Raw genomic sequence first — 14,585 nt, forward strand, 5'->3', positions numbered from 1 at the left:
CACAGATCTCTGTACAGTACTTTTTATGTTCCAGGCACTATGTTGGGCTCAGAGAGAAAACTGTGAGATAAAACAGACATGGTGCCTACCCTAATGACTCTCACAGTCTAATGGGTGGGAGACATTAATTAAATAACCACACAGAAATGTAAAACTTCAACTATTGTTAGTCTCGTGAGGGAGAGAGTATGTGGTACTCCTGAGAACGCGCAAAAGGAGGATTTCACCCGAACTAATAAAAACACCTGAAACTTGATGATCAAAATGTCACTTCTCTAAAATCTCCAGATTTATTTAGAAACACTGATGATGCTGTTGATCCTCGTTGACTCGTTGACTCAGTTTCAGACCACTATCATCATGGGTACACAATCATCACAGTGGATCAGGAGGAGGAAAGCTGAAGATTATACCAAGATCTGAGTTGTGTTATATGATGAGTTAACTTTTCAGGGAATTCCAGTTCATGCACCAACAGAGAGCTGAGTCACAGAGAGGGGGGACTGGAATGAAAAGGTCAAGTGGCAATACCCATGTTGCCTACTCAGTGCCCCAGTAGGACATCCAATAGATTAAATCATTTTTCAACTATAAGACCTGGAACAACTCAGATTACTATACAAAAGTGGCACTTCAGTTGCTCAGTGGACAATTTAAAAATGTTCCAACTTTTTGGAAATGATGAACACCTTTTCAAGGTAGCATACAAATCACAACAGAATGCATGCTAAATGAAGATAGAAACTTTTTTCCTATCTGCAGCAGCTGGTGTGGTCTCTGCCAATGGTATAGGTGGTCAGTATATGTCCCAGTCAGTCCCAGTTCCTATAACAAAATATTACAGGCTGGGTGGCTTTTAAACAACAGAATCTTATTTCTCACAGTTCTGCAGGCTGGCAAATCCAAGACCAAGGTGCTAGCAGATACAGTGTCTGGTGAGGACCTGCTTCTTGATTCATAGATGGCGGACTTCTTGCTGTGTCCTCACGTGGTAGACGGACTGAGGGAACTCTCTGGGATCTATTTTATGAGGGTACTAATCCCACTCATGAGGACCCCAGCCTCATGACCTAATCACCTCCCAAAAGTCCCACCCTCTAATGCTGTCATAGTGGGGATTAGATTTCAACATGAATTTGGGGTGGGGGACACAAACATTCAATCTATAGCTGTAAGTATTAGTTGAATGAATAAATCCATCTAAATGACTGCTTGGGTATTAGGATCTGTCTCATATGTCAGGTTGCTATACTGTTGTGAATGTTTTATCTTCTTCCAACAGCAGGCAGAGTATAAAATATTTCATGCTTGAGGCAGGATTTGCCCATATCAAAGTCTTCCTGTATTTGGGGTCTTCCATGTCCCTGATTACTGCTTTGGCTTTGACTCTCAGCTCTGTAATGACCTTTAGGTTCTCTATACTTGTGTGGGGAGAGTTGTCCAGTGTTGACTTACCCCTCAATTTCTACCTCTGATTCTTGCATGCTCTCAAACCCAACTTTGTGCACAGTCTTCCCATGGGCACTTCACTTTCATTTACAGAGAAGCCAGTAATGCCTTCAGCCCCAGACTATGAGATGCAACACTGAATGGGCCTTAGCTCTCACCTCTGTCCATCGAAGCCATTCACTCATTCAAAAGTGTTTATCAAACACTCACATGTGCAAGCACTTCAGCTGGGTTCTGAGGGCACCATGGCAGAATGGCTCCGAGGAAGGGAGAATGTGGGTGGAACACTCAGGCAAAGCCGCGGGGAGTAAGTGTAACTGGATAAATAGAAATACAGAGGAAGGCATTTCTGGTTGCCGAGTTTCCGCTCACAGAACTGAAAGGTGGACCTAGTCTGGCCTGTTCGGGTGGTTAGGTCCTGGTTAGAGCAGAGGATCCCTCCCTGTTGAGAACTGCAGCACAAGTGACTGGAGGGCTCCATGGCCAACCGGGGGAAGCTCTAGAGTAGTTGGTGAAGGAGATTGAATTTTTTGTTACTGGTAAGGGGCTGGAGGAAGGTGGGAGCAGCCTTGTTTATTTTTAACGGGGAAGTAACATGATGAGGTCAGCATTTTAGGAAAAGATTCTGATAACTGACTGAGCAAGAGGGCAGGGAGCCTGAGCCAGGCCAGAAGCCATCTTCAGCGTTTGCCATAACCAGCAGTAGTTTTCTGGGCTCCTAGACCTCCTAGAAATCTTCACTCCTTTAGCAGCCAACCTGGTCTCCCGTCCCCACCAAGTCTGTGTCCTTGCTGATACCTTATGTCTTGTTTCTGATGACATGTGGTCTTCCAGATGGTTTTCTTTCTGTCCTGGCCTCATCACCAAAAGGAGCAAAGCTGTTGTGGAACAAATCTAGTTTTATTTGACCACCTTAGTTATCCATCAGATAAGAAAAATTAACATCGGCACAGTGATGCAGAGTTTACTGGACACCTAGGAGTTCCTAGATACCTGAGAAATGTGACTTTCAGTGGGCATCTTGTAAAATTATGAGTATGATCACCTCAAACTATTCTCTGTAGGCAGGTCACCAGGCCCGGGAAGGACTTGTGCGAAGTTCTGCTCAGCTTGGTAGAAGTGGGGCGAGACCCCGGGGCGGGGGTGGGGAGGATAAGCACAGGGACTGAGGTGGGGGTTGTTCCAACTGTGAGGTCACATGGTGCCCTCTGCAGCACTGCACTTTTAATATGTCCTCAGAGGGCACAACCATCCTTTCTGGAACTGCCATAATTTCAGGAAATGGCCATCTTCGCCTCTTACACTACAAAATCCCCACCTGAGGGTCCCATGTGCAGAATGTTCTGTGACGATCCCCCTTAGGCAATGTGGGCTTTATTGCCTTTCAGACAGCTGGAAATAGCACACAGCTGGTGGAGTGAGGGACGCGGAGCTGTCGGCCAGGGTAGCATGGTAGTTCTCGTGTTTTAATGGTCTTCACTGTCACCTTTTTGTTTATAAGCTGTTAGAGCAAATATAAAACACTGTAAAATCAAATAAACTCGAGAAGATGCCTAGTCTACAAGGGATCCAGAGTCCCTGCATAGGACCCTGTGTCTGGAGGGGCCTCATCTGGTCCTTCTGATGGGGACCGGTTAGTCCCTGGTGAGGCTCCCACAGGAAGTGTTACAGCCTCAGTCCTGGACCCCTGTTTCCTGGCAAGTCTGTCTTCTCTCTCATCATCACTACCTCAGCTTCTTTCTCTCCCGTACCCGCTCAGAATGGGAAACAGCTGGCAACTTCCTTCCTCCTTAAAGATGGCTATTGAGTTCTTCCCTTTCACATTTTCCCTCGGTAGTTTGTGGCCCTTCATCACTTACTGGGCAGCTGAGGTGCTGCATCAGCATGAAAACTGATTACCTGCGTACCACGCTGTAAGCAGGTGGCCTCTTCATGATGAATACGTTAAAAAGGAGAAAAAAAGAAAGAAAACATCCTTGGTTTGTTGTTAGACTGGCTTCTTAGAGACACAGTCCTCATTCTAGTTGGGTGTATTCTAAACAATATGAAGGAGCTTCACGTGTGGAAAGTAATTTTTCTTCGGCAGGTGTCAGAGTCAGCAATTGAAAAAGTGTAAGTTGCCAGGTAAGTTAATTAGCCAGCTAAGGGAGATATAAATATCATCTAGTTATGCATATGCAAAGATGTTTCCTTTTCTCAGAGCAAAAGTCCTGGATGGTGGAAATAGGAGCAGAAAGAGGTCCGCATTTAAGAGACCTGGCCCTCCCCACACCTCCGCAGCAGAACTGGCTCGGCAGTGGTGAGTTGCTCTGGGAGCAGGGGTGCGAGGAAAATGGACAACTAGCTAACTCAGGAAAAAACCATCAGCAATTAGTGATGCTGGAGAGATCCTCAACACCATTCAGGCCTGGCAGCGACGTCCTTGGAGAGGGACTTCAGGGCAAAGGGAGAGCATTTCCAAATGTGGTCTTGAAGTTAAAATACTAATTTCAGTGACTTTGGATTAATTAGCATCACTTCTCTTGGATCCCTCCTAAGTTTGGACAGAAAGAACATAAATAAGAGGGAAAGGAGAAAACAGAGAAGAGGAAGAGAGAGGAAGAAAGAAAAGGATAAAAGAACAGATATCTGTAAAGTAAATGAAAAATTACTTGGTGAAATTAGAACGGCCTGCAAGGTCTTTGACGGCGAGTTTGTACTAGGTCGTTTAGGCTGTTAAACCAACAGTCATTGGATAGTAAAGAAAGAGCTGTTTAAATGTTGGCAGCCTAGGAGACTTTTTAAAAACCTCTTTTGCAAGGTTGATTTTAACATAAATCTTGAGCAAGCATAGCATGTAAAACATCACTCAAGGCCATTATAGCTACGTTAAGGTTTTATTTTCTCTCGCCAGCGGGATTTCTCTCTCCACTGGTACACATGTGCCTGCCAAAGCCATATAAAAAGCATTCATGGAGAAAAGTTTCCAGTGGCAGCAGCCAATCCAGTTCTTTCCCAAGTCTGAAGGTTAGCACAGGGCTTGGAGACTGGTAGGAAATAGATGTTAAAAAAGATGCTGAGTGAGGAAAGGTCAAAGGGAAGATGGACGCATTCAGTGTCCAGTGGCCCCAGGCTTCGGGGGAAGGGCGCAGCGGCTGCCACTGATCATAGCTAAAGCTGAAAAGAGACAGAAGTTTCCTCTGTTTTTCAGTGACGTTTATCTGCTCATCTGTCAGGAGTTGTTTTCTGTCAACAGCGAGAAGCTGCTAAAAAACCAAACCAAAGCAAAGCCTGCAGTTCACAATAACCACTATGCACATTTGCACAGCTTCCACACATTTCTGCCAGCGCGAGTCATCTTGCTTCCCCTCCCCTTTTCAACTTAGGAATTAGAGAGAGGGTTATAGGGGAAAAATGATTGTTTATAGTAATGGCTTTGATAAAACACACACGCATAAACACACACGCACACATGTGCGCGCGCACACACACACACACACTGTGGCATTTAGAGTAACACAAACCTGTCTTGAGCTGACAGCTGTATTTTTACACTGTGACAGAGGCAGTATACTCAGGACCATCAAGACAGATAAGAATTCTGAAGTCCCCCGTGATTACACTGAGTGAAGGAGCCTTTGTTTAGCTCATGGCAGTGTTCACGGGACAATAGCCTACGGGTGATGTATGCAAACGTGTCCTTTTCCTATCACCAAAAGTGACCTTTATGATTAGATTGGAATAGCAACATCAGTCCCTGCGTTAATGTGACTTATTGGCCTAAAGGGAGGGAGCATGTTCTCGTAACAAGATTTGAAAACTAGGAATTAGAAACGTCAAATTCTAACCTTCACCACAGCCGCAGGATTCTTGTGTGATGCTGGAGAAACCCTTCGCCTCTGTGTGACTCGTTTGCTGTCTTTGGAAATCAGGGAAAACCACCTTTTCCCAAGAATGTTATTAAGACTTTCACATAAAAATCAGAAGAGATGTCTAAAGTAATATCATGACATATCAGCTCCCCACAGAGGACTCTTTTCAGATTGTTCTAAGTCCCAGTGTGATGGGCTGATTCAGGCCAGATTCAGAGACGTAAATAAAAATCATTATTAAATGAGTTAAGAGTTACTGTTTAACTGATGGTTGCCAGAAAGAAGGAAGTGGGAGGATGAATGGGAAAGGGGAAGGGGGTTAAGAGGTACAAACTTCCAGTTATAAAATAAGTCACTGGGATATAATGTACAGCACAGGAAATACAGTCAATAATATTGTAATCACTATGTATAGTGATGCATGGTTACTAGATTTACAGGAGTGATCATAAGGTATACAAATGTTGAATCACTATGTTGTACACCTGAAGCTAATATAATATTGTACGCCAAATATGATTTTTAAGAAATAATTTTAAAAAAACTAAAAAGAAAAGTGTTTATCGGCAAAACAATCTCATTGCAGCTAAATACAGAAAACATACAAGACGATTTTCTCGAAGAAGTGGTGTGGCCTCACCAAGCAAACTGCTCTCCCCAGCCACTCTCCACGCCAGCCTCTGATGGTGAGGTTAAGTACTTCAGGGGCAATGAGTTTCGCTGTAGTTTCATTGATCTTTCCATACTCAGCAATGTTATTTATTTGCCCCGTGATAACACTTCACATTTTTTAAATGCCTTAAAATAACTTGACCAGTTTCTCCAACTGAACACATATTAAGATTTGGAGGAGGGAGACAGACTAACTCAAAGACACAGAGCAAAGTCAGCGTGTGCCGACGAATGCCTTGTAGTCCCTGGTGAAGCAAGCAGAGATGAATGTGAATACATTTTTTAGTGAGGAATGGATTTCAAAGGAAAAAAAATTAAAAGTAGTGTTGTCATTTAAAGGAAGAAAGCACCAGCTTCTTCTGTCAGAAACTCCAGACACTTTTAGTTAGGAAAAAAAAAAAATAAAGGCAAAATTTGCGTCTGGGTGAATACAGCTTATATTTACTGTTTGCAAATAAAGAGCCACTTTTAAAGTGCTACCATCAAAAAAATTGACTTCACCTTGTTAAAATATCGTTCTATGTAAAAGAGGCATTTGACTATCATCCACAGAGTTAAAATGGTTAAGTAATTACTCGGAAAGTAATCCTATTATTTCAGATTTCATGCACAACGAATTCTTTTTCTTAATTTGAGGAAGTATCAAGAGACAGTGAGATTCTCTAGTAAGTTTATTTTTAAAAAAGCACTTGATAGATGCTGTAACATCTAAGCAGCTTTGGCCAGGAAGAGGTTCCAACAGCTGATTGAGGAGCGGTACCAGAGGGCGAATTTATGAAACCCATGTGGTGGTCAAATGAGGTGATGTCTGCCTCTGCTTCCGAGCATGAAATCACCGTAAAAACAGACTTTTTAGAAGCAGGGCATAAATGAATACTTTGTTTCACTAAAGCCTCTAATATTTCTCGTAGAAAGTTATGCATTTGTAGAAATGTCTCAGTCCTAAGTGTTTAATGGTCAATTTGTGTATCTGTGAGACGTTCGGAGGAAACAGGGCCTGCCTTTATTTCACACAACTTCTGTCACAAATGACTAGACAAGAAGGTGATTAAAAAGAGAGGGAGAGAAAAGGACAAATGGGTCAGAGGAGGTATTGGTTGAATGGAAGAATTGCAAGCACCGCAGGCTCCCAGTGCATAATGCAGGTGTCAATAAAGACTTCTTGTTTGGATGAGTGACCGGATGGACCCAAGGAAAGGCTTTATGATCACGAAGAAAGGTCAGTCAATGCTTTATCTTGTGGGAACCCAACCCGCCAAATGATTGGGAAATGGGGACTTCTGATTAAGTTGATTAATATGCCCTAAATGAACCACTTAATTTCAAAAAAGTATTCTAAGGTCCTCACAACATTCGCACCATGCAGATCAATCCAAGCAAGATTTATGTGATTCTTTGGTGAGTCGTAAAGCCCTTTAGGATATTGCAGTGCCTGGGCATCATTTATCATTGCACAGTTCAGCAAAAACATTCCGTAAACTCTTGTTTTCAGATAACTTTAATTCTTGATAAACAAGAATTTATTTTAGTTACATTTTCATTCTTGCTTTTAGATTATGAAACATGCTGTTATGTAATCTATGTTTGCAATTTTGACAGAATGTTGCAGCAGGGGCCACCACAGCATTGACCCTTGTAGATGGGTTTGACCTTTGCTAAGTGGGATTCTCCACAGTGGGCGGCTGGGGGCTTGGAGAAAGGGGTCCTCTGGAAATGAGAAGAAGTGGCTGATTTAAGCCACAAGCAAAAAACCGAGGTTTTGGAGTTTGTGTTGTTGAGTTTCTTTCTGTGACCTTGACTGTATTTAAAATTTGATGGGATGGATATCTTTTTTTCTTTCTTTTTAAAAACTTTGTTATTGCTCTTCAAAAGTATTCCTAGAAAATTTCTTTTCTTTTTTTTTTTTTTTAAATTTAGTAAAACACCTAAGGGTCACTTATTCACAACATTCGAGAAACTGTGAATAATTCTCCCTTACTTCTCCAGCCCTCTGTTTCCCTAAGACAGAGAACACACACACACATCAACATGCTTTCCCTAAATTCTTATTCCAATTTTCTTTGGAGTTACAGTTTAGATCCTCTAAAGAATACTTTGCCAGATATTCTTTTACCTATAAAGAAAAGTCAGACTGGAAGCTATTAGCCAGAGAGGAAGGTTTCAGGAAGATATTGAGCAAGTCGCTGGATGATAATGAGACAAGGTGAAGGTGAAGAAAAATATGTCTAACATGTTGTTACGACACCTTCAGATAAAATTCTAGTCCCAACAGAAAACCCATCAGAGCTATGTATCCAACGGGTACTACAAAGCTGTTTTGCTGTCACTGGAGGTGAGAATCTGTCATGTCATCTGCCTGGGAGAAAATTCTCATTGGAAGGTTGGTGTGTGGTGTGAACAGTCAGCTAGGACTCCTTACCCACCAGTGTTTCCTGTCCCTTTGCTCCAGAGCCTGGGTTTCTGTGGTAGGGCCACCAGTTCTATGAAGTTACAACCTTCTCTGCACTCTGTTTTTTATTTGTTTGTTTGTTTGTTTTTCTATAATGGCCTGAAAAGACATCACTTAGTCTAGGGCACAATCTGATCCCATTTGATGATCCTTTTGTTCCCACTACCTTGGAACCTACCTTGTACATACAAATAAAATCATAACCCCAAAATGTTGACCTTGCACTGACATATTAAAGTAGACATAGCTGACCTTGCTCTGAGGCATCATATGGATATATAAGAAAGGAAGTTTGAAAGGAAGAATGAATTAGAGGGAAGGACAGTTTTCTGATAATTTGGTCCATAACTAGGAAGGAATGGAAACCATGGCTGAAGACAGAACATTAATGTATCTCTTACAACTATGCAGCCTCTGCAATGTTAGATGAGTGTATGGGAATGGATTCAGTTATTCCTTCTAAATTAATAAATTAAGAATATCTGATGAATACCCAACCGTCCTGAATGATCTGGGGGACAAATGCACGTCTTATGTGCTAAGTCCTAAAACTAGCGCATAACATATTGTTACCTCAGTTAAGCACTAAAACAAGCATATGAGCTGCCTATTATCCCTTTTCTAGAAATGTGAAATGGCATCTCAGAAGCCCATCCAGGATCATGCAGCAGAGCTGGGGTTCAACCTCAGATCTGAATGATTTTAAAGTCTGTGCCCTTCTCATGGTAGCGTGTGAAGGAACTTTGAGGCTTTCCATGTAGAAGTGCAGAGTATGCTAGGAAGACACACACCTGCCCCCCCCCAAGGTGTGGTCATGCCTCCTTGGTTCCCCTGGTCCTACGGTCTGGCATGACGTTACAGTTATCTTTCATGCTAGCCCGTAAGCTCCTTTAGTTCACTTATTTCCTTTACATCATCAGTGGCTCACATGAAGCTTAACACATACAAGCTCAATACAATTTGTTAAATGAGAGATTATGATGCAAATTCTGTATAATCAAATTCTGGAGGTCTGCCTTTTCCATTCATCCAGAGATCTTGTTTCTTGGCAGCATTTTCTGTCTCAGCAGGGTTTTATACGCATCTGGGACGCCTTCTCTGACAGCCCCAGCACAGGCTGCCCAAGTAGCCCTCTTTTTCTCTCTGCTGATTGTTATGGCTGCTCCCTGAACAAACATCAGGGCTGCTGTGGACATCTGATTCACATGTTTCAATTGTTTTTGCCCCAGTGAGAATTCTGGTTGGGGAACAATAAATAGATGAAAATAAGTGAAGAAATGAAAGTGACAAAAAAGAGGAGGGGGTGGGGAAGCTTCGACATTTTATATTTTACAAGTAAAGTTATAAATGCTGAATTGACATTCACTCAGAGAATAATGAAGAGGTGAATTTACATCTGCTACCCTCAATGACACTTGTGATTTGATTCACTCGGGAGAAGGCGCAGCCAGTCAGCACCAGCCTTAGGAAATCTGCTCAGTGGTGTTGAGAATGTGGAAGTGAGCATTTAACTAAAGGTAAACCTACAACCTTCTCTGTAAACGCAGGGCTGCCAGGCATTACCCTATCTGCTTAATATGTGGGTGGCACTATCCAGGAGCACTGACACCATGAGAAAGGAGACTAAACCCTGTGTGTTTGGACCACTTCGTAGACGACTCCTGTCCCGCTGTTTTCTGTGAGTGTCTTTTGAAGTGTAAACACCTGACCACTTTCCCCACTCCAGAGGAGGTTCAGAGAGACTAAACCTTAAATCGGTCTGAGAACAAGATGTCTATCTCCCACTTGGAGAAGGTTGTAGTAAATGTAAGTAGAAGCAGTCAATCCGGATAACTTCTTTATTTTGATGGGAATTAATTCCCAGAAGAGATAATGAGTACTCCAAGAGACAACAGAGACAATTCTTAAAGTCAGAAGCCTTTCCCTCAATTTCAGTACCATCATTCTTTTAAAGAGTTAGGATTTAATTTGTATTTTGTATTTGCAGAAGATACAAAAGGGTGCGTAATCTAGAAGTCTCTTTCCCACCTCTGCCTCTCCCAGAGGGAATCGCTGACACTGGCTGCTTATGTTTCCTTCCAGAGATTGTCTATGTAACTATGAGCAAAGATCTCTCTCTCTCTCACACACACACACTCTCTCTCTCTCTCTCTGTCTCTCTGTCTGTCTCTCTCTCTCTCTCTGTCTCTCTATCTCTTTCTCTCTCCAAATGGAATTATCTTCTATATGCTGTTGGGCACCCTGTTTTCTTCTTTGGATAGACTCTCATTTATTTACCTTCCCCTTCTACCAGACATTTAACTTCTGTTTGTAACCACTACAAACTTCACTGAATGTGCAGACATTCTTTCACATGTGTTTCAGTATTTACGTAGGGCAAATTTCTATCAGAAGGATTGGTGTGTCAAAGGAGTAAGTTCTGAACACCATCACTCCCAAATATAGGCATACGATGGGTGCTACCCACCAAATTCAGCCTCCTGTCTACTCTTGACCTCTAAATTTACATCTCAGCCACAGGAAACCATTCTAAAGTGCTGTGTTGTCTCAACCCTCTTTATCTACTGTTTTCTCAGCCAAAACAGTTCCTTCTTACTCACCATCTCCCTCCCCACCTTTTGGCACATGATCCTTTGGATCTCAAACTAGATGGCACCGCTTCCTCTTGGCAGCTCTCTGTCTCCTCAAGAGACGGCATAAATGCCTTCCTATGTGCACCCACAGCTCCTTTGCTTTCTCCTTATACCGGAGTACTTAGAGAAAACCAAAAATAAATTAGCAAGCAACACATATAAAGAATTACACATTGTCAGGTGGATTACAATGAAAATAAACAGAACACGATGATAGAGAATGAAATGAAGAACCTCCCTTTCATAGGATGTTCAGTATGAGAAGAAATGAGTCATGTGAAGAGCTTGGGGAAGGCCATTCCAGGATGTGGGAAGAGCAAGGATGAATGCCCTAAGTTGGGAAGAACTTGGCTTTTAGAGGAAGAAAAAAAAAGAAGCAAATCAGGTGTAGCTGGAGGAGAGGGAACCACTGGGAGAAGGGCAGATGAGCTTTGAGAAACAGGCGAGGGCACGACAATCTAAGGCCTGGCAGGCCATGGGAAGAGTGTAGATATTGTTTTAAGGATAATCAGAAGCCATGGAAGGGTTTATATATGTGAGTGACATATTTTGATTTACCTTTTAGGAAGAGGAGAACATACTTTGTAGCAAGAGGCCACTCAGTGAGAGATGATGGTAACCTGGACCAGAATGGTAGCAGTGGAAAGAGAAGTTGATGGAATGAGATAGTTTGAAAGAAGAGCCAGTAGGAGCTGCTGATTGCGTGGATGTGGTAGTGAGAGAAAGAAATGAGTAATGGAAGTCCCCAGGCTTTGTCCTGAGTAACTGAATGGACCCTGGGAGCTTAAACGAGGTGGTAGACATGCAGAAAAGTAGATGAATTTGAGGGATCTTTAGGAGAGAGAATTAGGAGAGGATGTGATATTTTTGGTTGTGGGAAAGGAGTGATGAAATTGGGGTTGAGGAGAAATGAACTTGAGGACGTTATGCCAAGTGAAATAAGCCAGTCACAAAAGACGAATACTTTATGATTCCACTTATATGAAGAACCCAGAGTAGTCAAGTTTATAGGGACAGAAAGTGAAATGGTGGTTACCAGCACTGGGGAAAGTGGAATATGGGAGTTGTTGTTTCATAGGTATAGAGTTTCAGTTTTTCAAGATGAAAGGAGATTGGTTGCATAAAGGTGTGAATGTACTTAATGCTACTGAACTGAACACTTAAAAATGACTAAGATGGTGAAGTTTTATGTTATTCATTTTTTACCACAATTTTTTTTTTTTTAAAGAACAACTTAACACCCTCAGAATGAAACTGGGATGATTCACTTTGAGATAGCCTAGTGCATTTGTTATCTATTGTGGTGTAACAAATTACTCCCCGAGTTTAGCAGCTTAAAATAGCAAACAATTATTATATCTGTTTCTGTGGGTCAGAAATCCAGGAATCCAGGAGCAGCTTAGCTGGATGCCTCTGCCTAAAGATCTCTCATAAAGCTGCAATTCAATTGTCAGTCCTGGGTCTCACCTGAAGGCTCAGTTGAGGGAGAAATGCACATGGCTTTGGGCAGGCTAAAGATCCTATTGGCAAGTGATGTAGTTCTTTGCCAAGTGGGCCTCTGCATAGGTCAGCTCACCACATGACAACTGGATTCCATCCGGTATGCAAATGGAAGAGCAAGAGAGGGAGAGGAAGATGGAAGCCAGAGTCTTTTTGTAACCCAATCTTGGAAGTGACATCTCATCATTTTTGCCGTATGCTATTTTTTAGAAGTGAGTCACTGTTCCAGCCTACACTTGAGGGGAGGGCATTAAGCCAAGGCATAAATTCCAGGGGCAGGGGATCATTGGAGGCTGCCTCCCAGGTCTAGTAACATGATTAGACTTTAAAGATAAAGAAGAAATTTTCAGGGTCTTCAGGCAAAAAGATGAAATAATCTCAGTGGCAATAGTAGAACAGTAATCTCAAGAAACTTAAGGAAAGAAAGTATGAACCAGGGAAAGTATTCAGCCAAGCTATTCTTTAAGTACCAAGGCTATCGATCAACAGTCCTGAGTGTGCGAGACTCGTGTGCGGACTGCTATACACAGGTGCTCTTCCTAAAGAAGCTATTAAGGCAAGGTTCTCCAGAGACACAGAACCAACAGGGTAGATCTATAGGAAGAGATTTATTGTAAGGCATTGGCTCACACAGTTATGGAGGCTGTGTTATGTGAGGTCCGATTATCTGCTGTTCACAAGCTGGAAAGCCAGTGGTGTGATTTAGCCTGAGGTCGAAGGACAGATCCATGAGTGCCTTGGGCAGGAGGAGATCAATGGCTCAGCTCAAGCAACCAGGCAGGAAGTGGGGAATTCTCCCGTTTTCCACCTTTTTGTTCTAATCAGACCCTCAGCAGATTGGATGATGCTCACCTGCCTTGGGGAGGGCACACTGCTTTACTGGGTGTGTTGCTTCGAATGCTAATTTCATGTGGAAACACCTAGAAATAATGTTTAGCCAAATATCTGGGGCCCTGGTGATCCAGTCAAGTCAACATGTAAAATTAACCATCACAGCAAGGGTCAGGAAACTGGGCATGAAACCAAACCAGCCTGTCGTCCATTTTTGTAAATAAAATTTTGTTGGCATGTAGCCACATCCAATAATTTATGTACTGTCTACGGCTGCTTTGTACTACAAACAGCTGACTAATTTCAATGGATTCTCACAAAGCTTAAAATATTTACTATCAGGCACATTACTGAAAAAGCTTGCCTATTCTTATACTAGAGGATAAGCTTCATCCAACAAAGGTGATTGAGGAAACTTTGGTGAAAGGACTGATGGTATTTTCTATATTTAACTGTAGAGTCAAAGCTAAAACAAGGGTGGGTTTATGGGTATGAGAATAATATATAAACATTATCTGTTATAAAAAATAGTAGAAAGAACATAATTTAAAATGGAAAGAAAGAGGAGAAAATAGAATGAGATTATATGTCACTGTATATGTAATGAGAGTCAAGGGGTGCCTATTAAAAGGTAAAAAGATTGTGCATGTGTTGGCAATCTAGGTCAAAGGTCAGCCAGGCAAGATGGTGGCAACGGTGACCTTCTCTTAGATGCGGGGCTGGAGCTGCATGGTGGCACTGAGCCTGCACCAGAGTGCCAGGTGTTTTGCGATATGGACTTTGCCAATCAGGGTTAAGATTGCACACTGGCCAGGCTTAGGATGTCAGTGACTACAGGAAAATTCAAATTGTAGGTCATTGAAAAGAGGTGAGAACTCTGCCTTTGATCTGACAACAGAGCAACATCTGAGTGCAGTTGAGGGGTGACTGATAGCATGTGATAGCAGTGGGGTCTCTTGGCCATGTAAAAGTGTATATAACCTCGAATAGTGGAACAAAACCGAGGATGCGCAGTGATTGTGGGGGCGGGTTGTGCCCCCTTGGTCTTAGGCTCCTTTGTATATATGCCAGACACTACTCTCTGATAATGTAGAGTGCCTTCTTTCTAAGTATGTACGAACATTCCTGAAAGTGATCATATATTAGGGCATAAAGAAAACATGACAGGTTTCACCAAAGCGAAATATTACTGATAGTTTC

At 42.3% G+C, this 14,585-nt stretch overlaps 1 protein-coding gene across 1 annotated transcript in view; it reads right to left on the reverse strand.

Moving 5' to 3' along the window:
- Positions 1 to 265: 265 nt before the first annotated feature.
- The window catches only part of PIP4K2A (phosphatidylinositol-5-phosphate 4-kinase type 2 alpha), a 171,013-nt gene continuing 156,693 nt past the window's right edge, over positions 266 to 14,585 (reverse strand). Inside the window, exon 10 of the mRNA XM_025043459.1 lies at positions 266 to 2,327. Coding sequence (XP_024899227.1) covers positions 2,310 to 2,327 — 18 coding nt within the window. The 3' untranslated portion in view covers positions 266 to 2,309. The remainder of the gene's footprint in view (positions 2,328 to 14,585) is intronic.

This window comes from Pteropus alecto, unplaced genomic scaffold, assembly GCF_000325575.1.
Source record: "Pteropus alecto unplaced genomic scaffold, ASM32557v1 scaffold11, whole genome shotgun sequence".
Lineage (NCBI taxonomy): Eukaryota > Metazoa > Chordata > Mammalia > Chiroptera > Pteropodidae > Pteropus > Pteropus alecto.